This window comes from Malaclemys terrapin, chromosome 9 (assembly GCF_027887155.1).
Source record: "Malaclemys terrapin pileata isolate rMalTer1 chromosome 9, rMalTer1.hap1, whole genome shotgun sequence".
NCBI classification, from domain to species: Eukaryota; Metazoa; Chordata; order Testudines; family Emydidae; genus Malaclemys; species Malaclemys terrapin.
The window spans coordinates 89,117,971-89,140,308 of NC_071513.1; the positions used below are offsets into that span (position 1 = coordinate 89,117,971).

Genomic DNA, 22,338 nt, shown 5'->3' on the forward strand with positions numbered 1-22,338 from the left:
TTCACCCACGAAAGCTCATGCTCCAATACGTCTGTTAGTCTATAAGGTACCACAGGACTCTTTGTTGCTTTTTACAGATCCAGACTAACACGGCTACCCCTCTGATACAGTGAAAATAAAGACTGCCAAGTGAGAGAATGAAAAATGAAAAACAAACAGGCTATTTTTGTCATGTAAAGTTTCTGTTTTTTTTTTTAAATAGAAAAATGGGAAAAATTACCAGTACTTTTTCATTAAAACTTTTATTTTTGACCCAAAATAAGTTTTGTTCAAAAGATTGCAACTAGCTCTACTTTTGAACATTTCTGATTATTACATTCACTTCACATTGCCCAAAATAAAACGAGTTTGTTAATACAAGAATTATGTAAACTGTATTTTACACACACACACATGCTCATGTGTACACACCTGAGTGCTTGTGTATGTATATATTTGCTCAGAAGTACAGTGATAGCACTCTCTGCAGATCTGTGTGTAGACATTCTAAAAGAAGTCATGTGTAATTGCAAAATTAACAATTCCATTTAATCTGATTGCAGCTTGTCCCAAGTGGACCTTTGGAGCTGGCTGTTCAGAAGAATGTCAGTGTGTCAAGGAGAACACTCTGGTATGCAATGCCAGAAATGGTACTTGCACCTGCAAACCAGGTTATCAAGGGAACAAGTGCCAGAAAGGTATAATCTACCACTGATCCTCTTCTTTCTGGAAAGTCCTGTTTCTCTTTATTACATCTCATTGCTCTTCTCACATGCAGTTTTGCATTGCACCAAACTCTAATGTAGTCTGCCAGTTGTTTCTCTGTATTTTTCTTACTGCGGAGCCAAGTGGACATTTGGCTTCATTGAGGTTGCAGGAGTATAAATGAGAGTAGAATCTGCCCAGCTGTTTTAACCTGAGCAACTGGCACTTGGGATGAAAACCTGACATAATTGAAGATAATAGGAGTTTTGCTATTGACTTCAATAGGGTCAAGATTTTACCCCAGGGTTTTTTTACACAGACAGTGATTTTAGAGCCCCAAGCTGTATTTTGAGGCAGCTGAACTTTTTGTGAATGATTGTGGCAGAGTGCTACTAGATCAGTTTTGCAGCTTTTTAATTTCTCCCTTTGTAGTTTTTGTGGATAGTGCAAAGGAAACTGTATTCTACAGTCACATTTGAGTGTCTTCATAATCGTCTGTGGACAGTTAATGCAGTAATGCAATAAAGATACTTGCTTCACATTCCCCCTTGAATTCTTATGCCATAGAGCAACTGGTAGTATTTTGATGGGGTGGGTGGGGAATAATAATACTGATAGCTATTAAATATCCTTAGACCTCTTGGCTAAGGATCTAATCAAAATATGCCCATTCTTCCACCTCTGAACTCTGTACAAAGGCACCCAAGCAGAAGAGCATATGAAGGCAAGCGTTTTCGGGTATCAGAAGTAATAGCATCAAGAGAATAAGTAGACTGAATTATACAGGCACTTTCAGCAGCTGTTTCTCATGAATTCAAGGAATTTGTGTGCTTTGTTCTCTGGTATCAGCTAAGTCTGTTGTTGTTGTTGTTATTACTATAATTATTTGTTTTTAATGTAGTAATTCTGGAGGCCCCAATCATGGATTAGAGCCCCATTGTATAGGCACTACACAGTGAGACAAAATGTAGTGGAAAGTGTACTCTGAGGGTCAAATTCTTCTCTCACACCACTTGCAACTCTACTGAACTGCTGCACTGGTTAAGTGACAGGAAATTAGGACTGTATTCTGCCCTTGATCGTATGCACAAAACTCCCACAGATGTCAGTAAGTGATGCATGGGAGTATCACAGAGCAGAAATTGTCCCTTTGACTCTTTTGTTCTGTTCTATGTTATGAAAACCCTCTGCTGTGCTAATCTTAGGCTGACATTGAAATCTGTATTTAAACATGTCCTTATCCAGTATGTGACTGTGTATTTTGGATGGTGTTTGGAGGGCATCCCATGTGTAATGACCCCTTCTGTGTTTAATGTAAATGTTTAAATTTATGCAATAGTGAACACAGCTAGATTATCAATTATATTTCCTTTTAATGTTTGCATTTCTATGTCAAATATCTTTTCTGCCAAATTATCTAGCGACTCTTGTTTCAATTTTCTCAGCGACTCCTTGTTCTAACATACGTTCTTTGTGCACTCAAATTTTTCAGAGTGTATGCCTGGCTTTTATGGAGCTGGCTGTAAGCTGAAGTGCAACTGTCCTGTTGATGCTTTATGTGACCAGGAGACTGGAGACTGCAAGCATCTGTGCCCACCAGGTTTCCACGGAGAAAGGTGCCATTTATGTAGGTACCTGGATGCATATTTCAAAGGGAGGTGTAAAAGTGGATTGAGAAATTCAGCCCTGGGAAACCCAAGTTCAGATACCAAAATTCTAGGTAGTATGCGAAATTGTTACTGACACAAGTAGGTATGCCAGTTGTAACCATTGAAGCCAATTGTAGTTGTGTATACTGATGCCAGTGGTAAATTTGACCTCTGGTGTATGATGGTGGTGATGGGCTCAGGTACTAGGGCATCTAGGCAGCATAATCGACCATCAGACCTGGAGAGAGCCACTTTCCGACTTTCTAGACTGGGAGTGAATGTTAGTTCTGTGGCAGATTATGGGTATAGGAAAGAGCACAGAGCTTGGAGAAGTGAAGTGGAGATTCTGTTCCTCCTTTCATTTGAAATGGAATAAGTGATGAATATATTGCATCAGCTAAAGCCTACAGACTCCCACTGGTATGGGAAATGAGTGGAAAATATAAACAAATAATGTAGCAGCTCATTTTAATCCCTGAACAAGAGGCTGGTTCTCTGTCCAATGACATTCTTCCAGAGATGGACAATTGGAAGGAAGTGCAGCATCCTGCCTGCCACCTAAAATGAGGATAAAAGATTGAGGATCGTTAAGAATATTTATAATGGCTCCAAGTAACTTAATATTTCCTTTTAAAGCTTCAGGCCTAGATTTTCCAGAGTTTTATTGCATAGTTAATTAAAGATCACAAATCACTGAGACACTGGCACTAAAATAGATCACTCTATAGCAGTGCTACCTAGATTAAAATTGCTGTTGGTGATATTTTCTAACACTTCAGAATGTTTTGTTATGATAACCACACTCCACGTCCTCTGGCTTCTTTTGAACAGCCTGTAGCCCAGGGAAGTTTGGTGTGAACTGCAGGCAGAGCTGTGGCTGTGTAGGAGTACTATGCGACTCAAAGACTGGACACTGCATGTGCCCTGCTGGCAGAACAGGTGCTGCATGTGATCAAGGTATGCTTAATGCTTGGATAGATCATTGTGCAGAGAACTCCAAGCCTTATCCTTTGCGGAGTTGGAATGGGGAGACTGGGAAGAAGTTAAATAATTCTAGTCTCCATAAAAACTGGAACAAGGTAACACCTTCTATCTGCAGAATGGACAAGCTCATGTATCCATGTGGACTTCATCCAAACTCCATGGAATCCACTCCAAAGCAGTAGGCAGGGCCGGCTCTAGGCACCAGCGCTCCAAGCACGTGCATGGGGCGGCACTTTCTAAGGGGCAGCACTCCGGCTCCTTTTTTTTTTTTGCTTGGGGCGCAAAAAGCCGGGAGCCGGCCCTGAGCGGAGGTGAGCTGCGGTGGTGGGGGGCGCGGGGAGGGCTGCAGGAAGTAACCTTGGGGGGGCAGAGGAACCGCTCCCCCCCAGCTCACCTCTGCTCCACTGCCGCCTGCTCCCCCGAGCGCGTCGCCGCTCCACTTCTCACCCCTCCCTCCCAGGCTTGCCGCGCGAATCAGCTGTTTTGCAGCAAGCCTGGGAAGGAGCGGGGAGAAGCGGAGCGGCGGCAGCGTGCTCAGGAGAGCAGGCGGAGCGGAGGTGAGCTGCAGCGGTGGGGGGCATGCGGAGGGCCGCAGGAAGTAACCCTGTGGGGGCGGCAGAGGAACCGTTCCCCCCCCCAGCTCACCTCCGCTCCACTGCCACCTGCTTGCCTGGGAGGGAGCGGTTGGAGGGGAAATGTGGCACGCCTGGGGGAGGAGGCGGGGCCAGAGATTTAGGGAAGGGGTTGGAATGGGGCAGGGAAGGGGCGGAGTTGGGGCGGGGCTGGGGGGCATGGGAAATTTTTTTTTGCTTGGGGCGCCAAAAAACTTGGAGCCGGCCCTGACGGTAGGAGTTAGTTCAGTCACCCTACCCATTCATTCCATTGTCTCTGCTAAGACTGCCAATAGAGATGCCAGTTGTAATGGTGATTTGTGTAAGGGGCAGGGCTGGTGCTAGACAGGGACATCAGGGCAGTTGTACTAGACTAAAGCTGTCAGCAGGTCTGTGCTGCTGTGTACGCAGTGCCTCCTGCATGGTTCATGTCTGCTGCTCCTGCAGCTGCTGAGGGAGCAGCAGGGAACAAGTGCAGAGCTCAGAGACAATATGGAAAGAGGGCCTGGGTATCCCACTTAGCCATCCAGAAACCAGTAAGGGAAAGGGGGGGAAAACAAGTGAGGGAGTAATAGCATGGGGAAGAAGGGGAAATAACTTCAGTGGTGGGAGGAAGGGAGAAACAAGGCAAAGGGATGGAGAAGGGGCAAGAACATGAAGCTGCTGCCACTGGGAACAGTCATAGAAAACCCTGCTTCCACTTCTTACCTCAGACCTTGGCTGTTGCCCTCGTGTTGAGGACATCTATCCACTCAACTGGGACCACTGACTTGCTGCCTCATAAATAAAAAAATATGGCTTATGGTTAATGAAAGGATAAGGAGCTGAGAAATCTGGGTTCTGCTCCCATCCCAGTCATCAACTACCTTGTGTGCCTCCAGGTCCACCTCATAAAATGGGGATAATGATATATCTCACAGAGGTGCTGGGCATTAATATTGGTAAAGTGCTTTGATATCCTCAGATGGAAAGCAGTATTGTAGTGCAGAGAACTGCTGTTATAACTGAGTCTTTCACACACATTCCCATTTCTCATTTTCTGATGGACTTCCCCAGACCAATAATATGTGTAATTCTGAGATTTGTGTACCCCTGCTTGGATTCCTGATGCTTCACAGATGTTCACTGAAGGAGTAGGTCAGAGGTCAGTGGAGTGTCATTCCTATCCATCGAGAAGAGAAACTTGGAAATTAGAAATCAGCCCAAACCAAATCCCACACATGAACACCTTGCTCTTTTCCTAAAGCTTGGATCCCTACCTAGCTCCTTCCTTTCTGACTCTGGCCCCATTGCTGCTGTAAATGTAGAGTGTAATTCTATAGTCTGTGGCAGTTTTCCCCCACCCCCCAAAAAAATCTCTCTTCTAATTGAGGTTCTCCTTTTCCTCTTCTGTGCTGTGCAACCCACTCTTCAGATACAGCCAAACCAATCGCAACATTATTGTATTGCAAACCACACAGAAATATAGGCCTTTTGTGATGGAAGTTGGAAGTGAGCCTCTGTGTCTCTGTTCAGATGTTTTCTCAAAGGGCTGCAATACAATATTGTGTTGATTTCTTTGGGGATTTTGTTACGGAAGAGCTGTTGATCCATAGAGATAATTCTCTTTCCAACTCAACTTTATTTATTTTTTAAATTCCCTTCAGTAACAGCTGAAATCTGCAACTGTCTTGAGATAACAAATTGTTCAGAGCTCTTCTTTCTTGTTTCGTATAGATTGCCCTGATGGTCTGTGGGGAGTAGACTGTCAGTTCTTCTGCGAGACCTGTGAAAATGGAGGGAAGTGTAACAAAGAGACTGGAATCTGTGACTGCCCTCTGGGATACACTGGGAAATCCTGTTACCTACGTAAGTCATCAAACTGCACTGGTCAATAAAAAGAAAGTCAATAGAGAAATCAGTCTGAGCATTGATTTTTACCTTCTGTCTATTTTATAAGATATTTTTGCTGTATTAGGATATGCTGATCAAAGTTTCAAATGCGTTACAAATTGACCAGGATGGATTTATGGTGTTTGCCAGACAGAGAGAGATTAGAGAGGAATCCAAGTGATGAGCTAAACAGCTGCACCAAATAATCATGGAACCATCAGACCTACTGTATGGCAATATTCTAGGCAGAGAGAAAGTGCTCAGTACCTATCTGCACTAAAAGTAAAATAAGTTGATTTCCAATGGGAGTTGGGTATCTAGCTTCCTTATGGTCTTTTGAAAATCTCAGCCATAAGGTAACACAGCCTTTGACTTCTGGTCACCAATTCAAATGTAGTTTATGTTGGTCTTGAAGGAAAGTCTCACTCCAAGCCCTGATGGATAGGTGGCCACATCACAAAACTGCTACCATATGGCATCAATAGGCACATTTGTCATTTAGTTGGCTCCCTCAGTTGCGAGATCATGGGCAAAATAGGCTACAATCTACCCCAAAATGATTCAGTCCAGAACTGAATTTAAGCAGTTTGGTCGGATAGTATGGGAGACGTTGTAGCGGTGCTGCCTATGATGTACTGGTTCTGTGACTAAACAGAGGACTTCAGTTGCAACTGAAACACTTAAAGAGGGAGTGTGGGATTATAGCGGCCCCCTATATTCGTCTACTGGGAGTTGAGTTTGCCCCTCCAGCCCTACAGAAGAATGTGGAGATTGACCCCTCCTTATATCCTGCATGGATCTTGGGGATCTACCAGAAGTAAGGGCTGCCACCGAACAACAGGCCCCTTTGGGCCCACTCCAGCTCCACGTCCCCCTCTTAGGGAGAGCATTGTCCCAACTCCTACTATTAAATATGTCATTCAACTTTGGCCATGAATATCACTGACATTCATAATTCAGGGTTTGGGCTTGTGCACTCCCCGCTTCAGCAAGAGGTTCCCTTTCCATATTTCCATGAACTAACTGATTTGTTGGACATGCTATGAAGTTTATGAAGCAACTCCACTAAATTAGTTGAGTGTCTCCCAATGTATGGGATTAGGCCTTATTAGGCCCTGCTCTCTTAGTATATAAACTGCTGATATTTCACTCATTTTTGTTTTTATTTTCCGTGTTCGGTTAATACCCGATTCAGAAGGCAGAAGGAGGGCAGAACAAGTGAAGTTGTTGCTGTCTCATTTGAAATGACAGCCCATGCTTGAGTTAATATCTAGGTGAAAAATACCATCTGTCTATTTGTTTTCAGCCTGCCCAAATGGTTACTATGGGCAAAACTGCCTGTTGCAGTGCAGCTGTAATAGCAATGCTCAGTGTCACCATGTTACCGGAGAGTGCACATGTCCTCCTGGCTGGAGTGGCCATGACTGCAAACGTCGTAAGTCAGAAATGTATCCTCTGTACTTAATATGTGCTGTCTTTCATAAACTTAAATGGAAACCAAGGGAACCAAAGCTCTGTTTGTTCTTAGACTTGTTCTCAGACTATTAAACTTTTTAATATATTTTTGCTAATCTTATTGCTTCTGAAATTGTGTATTTATAGGTTTATACAGCCTGGGTGGTGATAATCCTTAATTATCTATGTTCATAGTATTGAAATAGATGACTGATGAAGCACAAAGTGTTCATATAAGCACCTATTTTAACACTCTGCATCAATTTTCTGAACACCGTCTGTGCCATCAGCATTTTGACTGACAGCCAGTTTTGTTTTTCATTTTCAATACAGCTTAGTTTTAAGATTAATTCCCAATCTTTCACTTTGTCTGGAGGGAAGACTTATCTCAACAAGTGAGCAGCACAGATGGTTTTGTGGCATAATGTCACTCCCTAAATTGTGAATATAAATGCTGTGTGAAATTCTCCTCTCTCTTACAACACAGTACAATAATAATACCTAGTTCTTATATAGAGCTTTTCAACAGTAGATATCAAAGTGCTCCCAATCTTTAATGTATTTAACCACACAACTCCCCAGTGAGTTAGGGAAAAGTACTATTATTCTTATTTTAAAGATGGGGAACTGAGGCATAAATTGTTAAACTATTTAGGCATTGCTGTGCTCAGCAATTGTTTTTTCTAACAAATGAAAAATTTCTACAAAAGTGAGAACTTCTCTCTGCACAAAAATGAATAAGCCTTATGCAAAGTAACGGTGGCCAAATTTACAAACTTCAGTGTCTAAAATTAGTCACCTAAATCGACATTTAAGCATTCAAATCAGTGTCCTGATTTTCAGAAATGCTGAGTAAATTCATCACCCATTGACTTCATTTGAAATTCACAGATTCATAGATTTTTAAGGCCAAAAGGGACTAATGGCTCATATAGGCTAATCTCCTGTATAACACAGGCCATAGGATTTCATCCAGTTACATCTGTATTCAGCCCCAAAACTTACTTGACTAAAGCATTTCTTCCAGAGAACCACTCAGTCTTGATCTGAAGAGTTCAAAAGATGGAGAATCCACCACTTCCCTTGGTAGTGTGTTCCAGTTTGTAATCACCCTCTCTGTTAAAAATGTATGCTTTATTTCTAATTTGAAATATGTCTGGCTTTTAACTTCTGATTGATTCTTGATTATGCCTTTCTCTGGTAAGTTAAAGAGTCCCTTAGTCCCTGGTATTTTCTCTCCATGAAGGAGTACTCATCATTTCTGAATATTAAATCACTTTGATCTAGTTGTTTAATATCACTTTATGCACTTCAATGGACCTATGCCTTTTTACCCCAGCAGAGGATCTGGCCCTAAGCATCTGGGTTTGAAAATGTTGGCCATTGTACCTATTTTCTAATCTCCCATCCAAATATAACGCTGCCTGCTACCTCAAGCATGCAGTTCAGTCTTGTGCAAATGTTGTTGTGTTACTTTGCAGCTTGTGATGCTGGCCATTGGGGAGAGCGCTGTGAAAGCTTGTGTCTCTGCAATAACAGCGATGGTAGCTGTGACCCAGTCACTGGGATTTGTTTCTGTGAAGCAGGATACTCTGGGAAACGCTGTGAGCAGAGTAAGTGCAAAAGCATCAAAGTGGGGAATTCACAGTGATCGAGATCAAAAATTGTTTTCCCTTTTGTTTATTTTTAGGAAGGCATCCATGTTGGAGGTCTCCATAGATAGGAGAATGCACATTTTTCAGGAGGCTCAGATTTCAGCAGTGCTAGACAGGTTAATTAATCATTTGGATTCCAGAAGAGTTATTTTCAGAATAGTTTTGAATTGAACAGCTACTTTGGCAATTACACTTCATTTTAGGGTGATTAAATTGCATATCTCTGCATCTTTGCTCCCTTGTATAAAATTTTAAGGTATTTGCCCTTTCTTCCTAAAGTCCTTTAGAGCTCAGGCAGATGGAAATGGTTTACAGGTCCATAATGGACGCAAACATAGATATGCTGATATCCTCCCTGCATTATAGCCCATATCTTGATACTAATTTCTTTACCAAAATACACCTCAGGCAATACCAGCTGTATATACATCATACAATGTGAACTACTGTAAGGGGCAAGATTCCCTAAAGCATGAGATTTGAACACTCCATCTTGCCATCCCTAAATACAAATGCCATTATAGGTCCTAAAATTATTCAACTTCGAAGTCCAGCTGCCATATTTTACTCTTGACACTAGTTTTGTGGGAAGTATTTATGTAGTCACAATGTAATTCATGATGGGAGAAAGGAATAAACGAAAAGAGAGAGAGAAACGCCAGGAGGGAGGCAGATTAAAAAGGGGAGGAGAATGAAATATTGTATATGATGTTGGGCGTGCCCATTTGCCTCCTTGTCAAGATACTTGCATACCACAATGATAGGAGCCTGAGATATTCCTAAACTAACTAGTTATTTATTCTACTTCCAGTTACAGATTCATCTTTGAAAGCCCAAAGGTGCCACATCATGTTATTTCTTGGGCTCCGTGATATTTTCCAGACTGCCTAAAAATGACTTTGTTAATTCAAATGTTGAAATCCTTCCCTTTTAAAGGGATCTAGCAGATTTCTACCCAACTCATTTCAAAATAAGTTAGCAGGACCTATAAACTGCTAGAGAAACCCTGCACTATTGTGTCTAGGCTAAGCTATCACTACCATTCAGCTCTGTCTAACGTGTGTCTAATGTAAATTAGCCAACTGGCCCTATTTTAATTGATTTTTCTATTGCCCTGGAGGATATTATTTACAGGCTGAAGTGGTGTTTTTTCCTTGAGATACTGAGTGAGATACCAGTCTCTCCTTTAAACTCCCAACAATTACTGCTAATCCATCTCCCAGATGTAATGTTTTGGCTTGAATTTTTCCAAGCAGAGTCTGTAAGTAGGGCATACAGCGTTCAGTTTGGAGCTTTCTGGAGGAGGTCACCCTGTTTAACATTCTCGCTCACTTGCATAGGGTCTACTGTGGAATCTGGATTGCAGAAAAAAGGTTGGTTGGGGGGGAGGAAGTGGGTTTTAAGAGTAACATTAGGAATTCTGCATGGCTTACCCTCATCCCAGCAGGTGAACTCTCATGGGATTTGGGCAAATAAGTGAGTCTAAACCAGCGTGTGGTACACATCAAATCAGAAACTAGGAATTTGGGAGTTGTGATTTTTGCAACTTTACACTTTGCTGTTTTCCTGTGTAGTATGCAGAACTGACTGCATCCCTCAGATCTCCCTTTTCCCTTCAAATATACCTTAATATAAAGCAACATAAGCTTCCCACAGAAGCCAACATCTCAAAGAGAACACCTAACGTTAACTGTTTTCCGGGTATAGAGACAAATGTTGGTCCTCCACTTGTGAACAGAAAAGCTTCAAAAGTACTTTAGAATTGCAAACTGATCATCGATCGTACTACAGGGATCTATGCCAGATTCAGATCAACATACAGCTTTTATTCTTTCTGTCCAGGATGCCCTAAGGGAACCTTTGGCCCAAATTGTAAGTTCAGCTGTCAGTGCCAGAATGGAGCTGCCTGTGACCATGTGAGTGGAGCCTGTACTTGTGCGGCTGGCTGGACAGGAACTTTTTGTGAAAAAGGTACATTCCCCCCCACCTGCCCTTTCATTTCTAGGCAGATGTTTCTCACAGATCATTGTAGCGCTGGTTTTATAATCAGCAGGACCTGATCTAGGTAAACCATCCAACTGAACTGAGACATCCTAATTAAATTTTATAAACCAGCATTGCCTAACATTAAGTTTGTGACTTGATGGGACTCCTTAACCGCTTAAAATTAGATATATGCTTAAGAACCTTGTTGAATTGGAGCCTTTCTGAAGAAAGTCTTCCTGCTTTAACACAGAGAAAAACGTTTCCCCATTTTTGAATTCTTTCATTGTCCCCATGGCATTTATAACATTATCTTAGAATAAAACATCTCCCCCAATAAGCTGCTTAAGGAGATACACGCTTCTAACGTTAAAGTCTATCACTGCATCTGTTATCACCTAGTAACTTGCTAACATGAAGTAACAATTATTTTGGATTGGATTTCGTACATATATTATAGTTGATAGGTTGCACGTTTTTGTGATGTTGTTTTCATGCCATAAGCTATGCAGAGAATAAAAAAAAAAGATATATTGGCTGAGATACAGTAAAAATAATGCGTAAGTCATCTGTCATTTTGCAGAAATATCTGAATTTGTTTTGTTGCATATTTTACAGACCATGATCATTAAACCAAACCTTGGCTGGTTTGTTTCACATCAAAATTATAAGTTAGTTTAGGTAGATAAAAATATATGTGTTAGAATGTGACCGATTAATCACTCGTGCATCTATTGCCCCCTAGTGGAAATGAAAGCACTTTGCAACTTCCGTGCTTTAACAGAATATTCAACAGACTACAAATTGTGGAAATTGCACATATTATTTCCTTTTTCATTCTGTCCAGGAAGTGTTAAAAGAAACAGAACAATCTAAGTTCTGATGGAGAAATGTATGAGGTAATTTGTGAACATTGTACAAGGCTCTTTTTTAAAATAACTGATCCATGCCTTATTTTTATTACTCAGGTTTTTTTTTTTCTGTCTTAAACAAAGAATTTGCTGACTCCATAAAGGAGAAATGAATCCTAAGACTTATGCATGAAAAATTAAAAGCCATAAAATGGAAAAATGGCCTTTTTTTCCCAACAGCCTTTTTCTTATAGCTCTCCATAAGATCTTACAGCACCCATCTGGGCAGTCCAAACAATATAATACTGCATTGATTAAAGCAAGGTGATTTTTTTCCAGCACATAGTAAAGTTGCTAAAAAATATGTTTTCCAGGGTCCTGAAACTATTCATAAATTTGGATCAAACTTGGCAAATAGGAGGGATAGCTCAGTGGTTTGAGCATTAGCCTGCTAAACCTAGGGTTGTGAGTTCAATCCTTGAGGGGGCTATATAGGGATCTGGGGCAAAAATCTGTCTGAGGATTGGTCCTGCTTTGAGCAGGGGGTTGGACTAGATGGCCTCCTGAGGTCCCTTCTATCCCTGATATTCTATAAACCTGAATGAACATGTTTTGTCTTTTCATTTTGGTGAGGGGGGGAAGGGGGAGGGAGATCAGGTTTGGTTAGAAACTAACCATATTTACCTTATTTTATTTTTTGGTTTGGCTATCTATGAAACAACAACAATTATTCACTCACTTCCACCACTGATACAATCCATGGCAGATATATGGCTTCGTGCAAAAGGTCTTGAGGGAAGTAGAAGTGCTTGAGACACTTATAACTAGACTACATGAATCATAAGAAAATATTCTGCAAGGAACAAATCTACGCTAGCAAGAAGAATGGATTAAATGAACCACTTTTCCTTCTGCTTATCTTTCTCTGCTATATGAATTGTGAGACAAGTTAGTCAGTCTTGAGATAATTTGGTTGTTCTTCCTAGAATACATCTAAAAGACAAAAATTCTGAACTTATCAACTAAAATGAAATCAAAATAAAATACAATATATTTTGTTATTTACATTATTTCTGGGACTGGATAGGTCAGGATAAAAGGACTGGGACAAGCAGCCGGGGTGGGGAAGAGACAGGACTGTTCAGTGATAGATTGGATGGGACAGGCAGAAGGGATCAAACTTGAGGGGGAATGCCCCAAAGAGTCAGTGCCTACTAGAGAACACTTCCCAAAAGAGCCTGGAATGGAGCTCAAGATTCCTGAGTCTCTCCAATCCTCAGCTGTCAGCAAATGTCTGTGAAATCCACTGGCAAAATGTGTGTCTCACCCCCTCTTGTGATGGTGGTCCACATAGAGTGTGACTCTTCTTGGGGTGCCCAGAACTGGGACTCCTCTTGTTACCCTCCTGCCTCAGCAAGAGAAAAACCTGCTTGTGCTTAACAGTGTATCAGCTCCCTGACACCACCAGTCTGTTAGTCACCCAAACAATCATGGATCAGCGTTCATGTCATACTCCCCGTCAGTACCCAGCCCAGGCCAGGGAAGCTAATGATGCAACCAGTGGACCAAATTCAGTGATGTATACTTGTCACGTGCCACCTGAGGCACGTTGCACATATGCTAAAAAGAAAAGGGCTCTGCCAGCCCTCACTGTCCCTTGCAGGTAACAGTCGGTGCACTGCACCCCTCTGAAAGTGTCCCCCTGTAGTATCCAGCCCCTTCCATTGGACACTCACAGAAATTACCAGATTTGCTGTCCCCAAAAGAACAGTGTATACACAGCTTGACTGGTACAACTCAGGATCAGGTCCTTTATAACTTCACAGCACTGAGATATAGTGAAAACAATCATAAGTTTATTATCAAAGACTGAGATTTAAGAGAGAGTGAGTAAGGATAACAAGTGGAAATGGAAATGATTACATATAAAACAAAGGGTGTAACACGCGTTCTAGAATATAAACGTAACTTTAACAGGCTAAACTTTTGTCTAAAGTAGCTTGTCACACCTAAAGCAATCTCCCAGCAATTCCAACCAACAAAGTAGGGATCCTCCTATCATAAATGGAAAAGGCGCTGTCCTTTTTGCTTCCTCAGTGAGGGATAAAAGGGATGTGTTTTTTTTTGCTTTCTTCTTATACCCCAAAATCCACTGTTTTGAAGCTAGAGACAGGATGACACCTCCCCTTCCCCAGTGCTTTATTCCCCAGTGTACTGGCTTACCATCCTCATGTTGATATAGTATGCAAATAGACTTCCATCGTGTTGGCTTACGATGCTTATTTTTCATGTAAATCAAGGCAGACAGGTGTATCGACGTCCTTTTGTCTGGCAAAATCTGTTTGCCAACCCTGTCTGGGACAGAGACTCAAAAACTTATTTTCAGTAGTTGGGGAAGGTATTTCTCTCTTGTACACTGAGTCCTACACACTACTGGAACTTAATAAACAATAATATGCAGTATACAGTGATTCAGTTAAGAGTTGAAACCACATGCAGTAATTTCTACTTTGCAGCTTGATATTGGCTCGCCCATCAATGAGAATAAACAGAGGGCTGATCAATACTTCTTGACTGTTTGACACCAATATATGTTCTATTTCCCCATTTCTCTGAGACAGCACATGTTTGGAAGGTACAATAAGTCTCAAAGCATCCATGCGACCTTGAAGAAGCTACTGGCTGGACTGACTGAAGAAGAGGATTGCCATTCCACTTGGAGTAAATGAGCCAGTTGTATGAAATCATATGTTCAGAAAACTAAGCTGCCACTGTCAAGTCAAAGTGAGCTTCCCGGAGATTCCAAATCAGACCTTGCACTGTGCTACCACTACTACCTTTTGCCACCAGAGGACTTACATTCACTTTCTATTTTAGTCGACTGATAGCTACAGATATTGCACTGGATTTCATTGTATTATAGGCAGGCTAGGTAGTAACTCTCTTTTAAAAGACCCCATTTTCAGATGCAGCAGCAGTGGAAGGATTAGATTGGGACATAAAGCCTGATGGTGAGAAATGGAGGGACTGGCAGCTGGCAGGTGGAGGAATAGGAGGTGGGGGACAGAGCCTGGGAAACTGGGACTGACGGGGCAAAGAGACTGCGATGAGAAGGCCAGCAGGGTGTTGGGATCTGGGGCTGGTGAGGCAAGAACACAGGAACAAGGAGCCAGGGGTACATGGGTGGGGGTGGGGGGGAAGAGACAGGACTGGGACAGGGGCAGAAGGGGTCAGGCTTGGAGGAGAATGGGGGAGAAAGGTCTGTGTCCAATAGAGAACGCACCCCTCCAGAACCTGGAATGGAACACAAGATTCCTGAGTCTCAACATTCCTCTGTTTCCATCTTTGAAACCCACTGGCAAAGTGTGTCACATCTCACTCCCTCCCTCATCTCCCTCCAGACAGAGGATAACAACCTCTTATTGCTGTCAGTTACTCAGCTCATATAGCAGAAGTCTATGCTGTAGATCTAAAGGTTCCAACCATGTTGATGATCTATTCAGTTGTTAGTATGATTCCATATGATGGAATTTCTGTGGGGGGATTTGTTTGTGCATTGAGTGGTTTCTTCTTAAAAAAAAAAAGTAGAAAATTGTACACACAAAACTTATCTCATTTTATCGATGGAGAACTGAGGCACAGAGATTAAGGTCAAAAGTGTCCACCAATTTTGGGTGCTCAGTTGAGATGTTTATGTAGAATGATACTGTTGCATCTTATAGGGGTGCTGTCAAATTTGATTCATTAATGTTTGCTAAGCACTCAGAAATTATAGTGATTGGCATCATAGAAAAACTCACGAGGAAATTAATAATTCTGTATTCAGAGCACAGATTAAATGGTATGCAGTAAGTAAGGCCTACTGCCACACATAGAGCAATGTGGATAAAACAAAATATTGCATAGCTGCTTATCCAGTGTCCATCCAGAACACTGAATAAGGGAGGGGTCCTGTGGAAAAATTGGACATGTTCTTATAATTAAAAATTCATTATAATGCAGATGCATAAGGGGACTGAATTAAGGTTGCACAGACAAGCTTAATTCTATCACTTCCTAACTTTTTAGAATTTGACTATGCAACCTTAGCATTCTTTTAGCATAGTATTTTGCTCATAATATGGATATAGAAACCTCTTGACCACTGAGACAATCGTTGATAGTTTATTCTCCCTATGTCAAGTGTTCCTTATTGGTGCATACATAGCCTGAATCAGCAGGTCTACTCTTTCTCACACTCTGCAAGTGTATTTATTGAATCTCTGTGATGCCCTGAAGAGGCCCTGCCACATTTAGTTTCTCTTGATGTTCTTTGCCTACCAATGTGAATTATCTGCTTCTTCTAGCAAGTTTTTCCTGTAAACACTGAACTGCAATAATATATCTTATATTTGTTTTGTAAAACTTTTTAGAAATATGGCAGGATAGTCAATTGGATCATATGTCCGCAAATCTAAAGATAAGGAGATGGGACAGGGATGATCTAAACTTTGTGTTATACAGAATTGCCTGACCTCTTGAAATCCACCTTATCTCCAAATGTATCTCGCATAGAACTGGGAAGTCTTTCCTCTTTTTAGTCTATTCACCTTTTTCTTCACTTTTAATAACATAACAACTGGTTTATGTGAATTCACATTCATTAGCTCTCTAGTCTTGTGGTTTTGGATTATAGGCTCAGCTGCATTTCCCTGTGTAGCAATCTGTACAACAGTATAATAATCAGGGAACATATACCCCAAATTGTTGGACATGCACAATAATGGGACCCCATTCACTGCTTTTCAGTTTTAACTTTTAATGGGACACAGGCTCCCAAGTATAATTTCAGATTGACTGTATAACTGAAAGGGCACCAACTTAAAAGTTTTCCCATGTACAGAGCTTCCAGAAGCCAAGAGCTGGAATTTGCTGTTTGCCAGTCAGTTATGTAAAAAAATGGGAACTGCTTTTTAAAAAACCCACCTTTTTTCCATTTTTAGCTTGTCCAGGTGGATTTTTTGGACTTGACTGCCACCAGGTGTGTGAATGCAAGAATGCAGCTCGCTGTGACCACATCTTAGGAACATGCCAGTGCCTCCCTGGCTGGGTGGGAGCCAAGTGTGACCAATGTACGTATAACAGCAATGATCCCAGCAAAGCTCTGACAAAGCTCACAAAAGCTCGTCTTCCTAACTCTAAAAATGGCTCCTGATTAGGTGTAGAAGAACCTAGTAAGTTAGATAGATAAAGTCACACTTCTTTCCAGAGATGCCATAAATGGAAACTTTTTTTTTTTTTTTGGTTAGCATACAAATAATCTGTTATTTCCTTTTACTTCCACTGCAATACATCAAATGTAAGTGTTTCACAGTACGTCCCATTTGTTTTTAGATAGCACAGTTGTGTCCTGCAATATGTTAACCGAACTTTTCATTTCTATGAAGTGTTAAAGGGCAAAATGTTACTCCAAAGGATTGTTTTGCTATTAGGGTGGAGTGGGGGTTGGGGGGGTTATAATTAATTCTTATAAATGTCATTTGCAAAAAAGGTAAGTTCCTGGAATTTCACAAACAGTAAGAATGAACTGTCCTACTTAATAAGGCAGGTTCTGAGGTGGTTGCTTTGTTTCTGTTTTGAATAGACATTATTGCTGGATCCTCTGATAAATCTGCCAGCAAATCTGATGGAAAGTCATTCTTTTCCTTATCTTCATAGCATCATTTGCAGGCATCACTGAGCCTTGTTGTTTGAAAAAATCAGTGATGGTGTTTTCTTTTCCAAATTAATTTTTTTATTTAAGCTTTAAACTTTCAAATACTGAAGATGACTCCTGACCCCAGTGACTTCAACAGAGCCAGGATTTCACCCTGAAAGTAAAGTATAATCATCCTCTGCAGACAGCACTGTGGAGCTCAGAACAATTTATACTCATTCATAGCAGCATTGCATAATAAATAGATTCTTATTGTTTGTGGAGGCCTGTACAGGGCTCCTTAGACCCACAAATGTCATGATTCTCTCAGCTAGAAGTTTATAGTTTATTTAATACACATATTTGACAAACTCCCTCCATTTTGTCACCCTCCTGCAAACTCCAACCACCTTAATGACCAAACCTGACTGCAACTTTTTCAGACATGCCCCCTGATTTGACCAACCCCCATTCCAGCCCAATCCCCGTAGTGGCCTGCTGTCATGGGACATGCAACAACCGAACACTCCTGCTACCTCTACCTCTGACCATATCCCACCTCTGTCCTGCAATTCCCTCTGCACAAACAAGCTCACACATCCTCCCTTCTATCTAAAGAGCCTCTCCTACAATCTCCCCCATCCCTGTTTGGACAAGTCCCCTGACTCCAGGGACAATGTTGTTGAACCTTCTGCTGTCCTCCCACCTACTTTCCAAATGTTCCCCCAGTGCCACCACCCTGTCTTTTTTCTTCTACAAACACCTGGACTGGCTATTCCACCTTCAGTTTAATATATTAAAATTCTTCATGTCAATGATAATCTCTCTTGCTACCCTGTGTATAGGTTAATCAACTGGCTTTGTGAAATATAGTGCCATTGAAATATGTCTGTGCTGTTTGGGAGCAGAGGTGTTGCTGAGCGGGTGTGTTGCTTGTTTCTTGGTTGCAGTCCATTTACACTGCCCTTCAAAAGATCCACAAAGTTAGCAATCTGTCAGCTTCGCTCTTGACTGCTCTGTAAACTGTATTAAAAATTGGAAGCTTTGTTCCTACATATTTTATTAAATTCAATTAAGAAATGAGGCCCTTTGTCATAGGCCTCACATGTCCCCCTTCATCTTCCTAGCAAAGTCTACTGGGATTACGTAAGAAAGCAACTATTTATTCTCTTGCACTGGAACCATTAAAGCTTTATGCTGCCCTTGATTTATCCCTTGTGCTAGTTAAGACACCAAAGGCTTCAAGACTCCTTTTGCCTGCAAAAGGGTAAGGTCAAATAACAATGCACAGGGGTGACCTGTTTCTCCCTTAGCTAAACAATGTATCATCATCTAGTAATGCCTTGTACTACACAGATGACTTTGCAGGTTTGGCCAAAGGTTGCTAATAATAATAACAACAATAATAAACAATGTATGGAAGTGGCCTATTTCCAGGTCATCTAACCCCAGATATGATTATATTTATATCCGGGTCGCGGTTGAGAGCCTTGGTAATGGGGAAGAGGGCTAAAGTTTGGAGGAACCTAAGACAGAAATAGAATTGATCTAAGACTTAGCAGTATTAAGAGCTGCTGGCATAGGGAAATCCCAGTGTGCAGATGAGAAAGCTTTCAGAATTATTGACAAGGCAGAATGCAACCTGTCTGAAGAGAACATGTAAACAAGGAGGGTTATATAAATGAGTCTGACTTGTTCTTTCACTGTGCCAAGAGTAGTGGCCTGCAAGACAGTTTGAAATCAAACACTAGCAACATTTACCAGCATTGGTCGCTTATTTCCAGAAGTTTAACTTGAGATGCCCAATTTCCAGGGCTGGCGCAACCCATTAGGCAATGTAGGCGGTCGCCTAGGGCACTAACATTTGGGGGCGGCGACCGTGGTGGCCGGATCTTTGGCCGTCCCAGTCAGCAGCGGCATTTCAGGGGCAGGACCTTCCGCCACTTCTTTCGGGGGCGGCATTTCGGGGGCGGGACCTTCTGCCGCCTCTGTCAGTGGCGGCATTTCGGGGGCCGGACTTTCCGCCGCCTAGGGCGACAAAAAAGCTGGCTGCACTCCTGCCAGTTCCCTGAAGAGTGAAGTGGCTGATTCAACTGAGGGATCTTTCAGATTTCTTTCTAGATGTTGCTATTATCAGTATCTCAAGGGTTGATTAATCCTGCCTTCTGCCCATACGCAGTGTGGTAGGGGGAAAGGCCACGGGAAGCTTCTGCCCCACACAGCTCTGCACATGCAGAATGACAGGATCCCTCCTACAGCCCAGGACACTTTGAGTGCATTGCTGGTGAGTGCACCTGCACAGCTTCCACAAAGGATGTGGGATGGTTAGCTAGGCACGTCCAATCATCTCTAGTGCACATGCTGCCATCAACAGCAAGCACTACACTGTGCTTCAGGCCAGAGGAGCAATAAGCCAATTGTTAAGCTATCCTGCTCTGAATCTACAAGCTGGCTTTTGCACTGGGTGTGCAGCCAGCTCCATTCTACCCCCAGGTACTGGTGAGATATTGTCCACCTGTAAATCTTTTTAAACAATGGCACCTATAGAAGAGGAAGAACGTTCTAAGATTTGGATCCATTGTACTGTTTGTCCTACTGCTCCAAACAGTATAATTCAAGGCTTGCAGAGAGTACTCTGACCCCTGCTCTGCTGGGGGCATTCACACATGCCTCTTTGCCTTTGTTCTGGGTTGCGTATTTGTGCTGGCATTTCCTGGAATCTGCTAGCTCTCACAGCTGGAGGAGCAGCATTTGTTTTCAAGTAATGAGATGTGCAGGAGGATGCTGAAAAATAATTCTGGCATCATGGGATTTTAATTGATTTTTACCTAGCCACCTAATGTAGTTTATAAACTAGTATCTTTACACTCCTCATCAAAAAAAGAGGAAGAAGAATTCAATTCACTTTGCTCCATCAGTAGAGAAACCTGCAAGCATAGCTTGATCATTTCACTTGCTGGTTCAGTCTTCCAACATTGTAAATCCTCTGCTAAGCAGTATGCTCCAAAGATGAACCAAGAAGGCCTGTATACTCCTAACAAGAGACAGAAATGTTTAATTTTCCTCACCAAGAGTTCCTGCTTTTGTTTTGGAATTTCTAAATCCCATCTGTCTCCTAGTAGGCATAACAAGAGATTTGCATGCACGTGATGTAAACTTCTGGTGAGATACACTCTCAGGGTTAATCTGCACTAAATCAGGGGACCTAGTAACACCCTTTTACAGCATAATTCTGATTTGTATTGTGGACAACCAATTTAAATCTGTCCCTATAATCAAGGTAAAGCTCATTCAGATGGTCTGAGTCTTTAATTTGGTGATGCAGATAGGCCCCATCCAAAATATAGAGTTTAACAATGTTGTAACTGGGTCCCTGGGCTTGGCTACAGTAGTGATACAGATGGGAGCTAACTGATTTAAAAATAAATATGTTCAAAAGGAACTACAAGTGAAATGTCATCCATGTAAATCACACTGGGACACTGAAAAGCCTCAGACAAGAAGCTACGGGTTATGAATAGGCCAAATGCGTCAACCACATTCACAACTGAAGTGGGGAAAATTCCATTCTTCCGTTCTCTCTCTCACGGATGAGTCTTTCATGCAATACTACATCTTGATCCCCAAAAGGGCTAGGGATTTTGATGAAAGGTCAAAGCGTAGGCGCAGTCCTATGAGGTCTATGTGCCAAAGTTAACGGGAGTAAAGGACACATGGCATTTCACAGGATCAGACCCTTTTATTTTCTCTTGGGAAGAATGCCGATGGTGTTTGTTATCTCTGGGGAAACAAGTGTGACAGCATAGAATTAAAGCCTCCATTAAGACAAAAAGACAACAACTATCTTATTCTTTTATTTTGGCCATCTATAAGGACATTCCTGCATTTCTTCCTTAAAATACCTTGAGTGATACTCTAGAAAGCAAAGTTACAATATACACCATTTACTGCCATTTAAAGACAGAGAAAGCCATGACAATGAAGACAACAGAAATCTTGTAATGCCATTTTGTCCATGGGAGGCAACACCAGTAGAGGACAAAATGGAGCTGAAGCATGGATATTCTTGTGAGATACAGGGTTAAGTTTTCACCTGGGAGCCAGCTGCTTACCCAATGTGATAAAATTATCACTGCTTTCTGAGCAAAGAATAAGGCTTTGGGTGAGCTAAAGCATCGAACTGTGAAAAATGAACAATGAAAACAATGAAGTTGTCAGTTCTCTTACCAGGCTGCAAATAAATAACCAGCCTGTCAAGCTGGCTGTTCTGCTGGACCATTAGTTTAAGACAAAGACATTCCAAGGTACAGGAGAACGACAGACGATATATCACCCAAGTGATTTGAGTCTTTGATAAAAATCTGTTCAGAATGCGTTGATACGTATTTTTAAGCCCATGTTATTTAGTGTCAGGCCTGGTTAATATATGAACTTATGCATCTGTATGATATGAACAGTCATAAGAAGCCAATTTCTTACTGATTTCCCTTGAATTGGGTTATGTCTGAATTTTGCTCTGTGTGATGCCTCCTTTGATGTGTTGTAATTGCACTTTATGGTCCTCTCTTTGCAGCCTGCCAGGGTGACAGTTATGGGGAAGGCTGCAGTCATGCTTGTAATTGTCACAATGGAGCGCGCTGTGATCATGTAACTGGGATGTGTATTTGCGCAGCAGGATGGAGAGGAGCTACCTGCCAGCAAGGTGCAGTGAGAACTTACCGGTAACTTCTGTTGCAAGAAGTGACAGAAGGAGAAAACAAAACTTCTTACTCAGGGATTTTTATTAGTATTTCAATTGCCAGCTTTGTACTTTACTTTATCAAATGGCTTTTGATCAAAAGAAGATAAAATAGAAATATTGTCCCAACCCACTGGCTGATGTCTGCAAAGTTGGCCAGGGACTTAGCCACACAAACCCCC

General features: G+C 41.8%; 1 protein-coding gene across 4 annotated transcripts in view; it reads left to right on the plus strand.

Annotated features, from left to right (window-relative positions):
- LOC128842694 (multiple epidermal growth factor-like domains protein 6) overlaps positions 1-22,338 on the plus strand; it is a 267,105-nt gene that overhangs the window by 215,208 nt on the left and 29,559 nt on the right. For all 4 annotated transcript variants that reach the window (XM_054038817.1, XM_054038820.1, XM_054038818.1 and 1 more), the window contains 9 exons: positions 543-677; positions 2,177-2,311; positions 3,165-3,290; positions 5,645-5,776; positions 7,107-7,235; positions 8,737-8,868; positions 10,753-10,881; positions 16,727-16,855; positions 21,992-22,120. In XM_054038817.1, the coding sequence (XP_053894792.1) occupies positions 543-677; positions 2,177-2,311; positions 3,165-3,290; positions 5,645-5,776; positions 7,107-7,235; positions 8,737-8,868; positions 10,753-10,881; positions 16,727-16,855; positions 21,992-22,120 (1,176 nt within the window). The remainder of the gene's footprint in view (positions 1-542; positions 678-2,176; positions 2,312-3,164; positions 3,291-5,644; positions 5,777-7,106; positions 7,236-8,736; positions 8,869-10,752; positions 10,882-16,726; positions 16,856-21,991; positions 22,121-22,338) is intronic.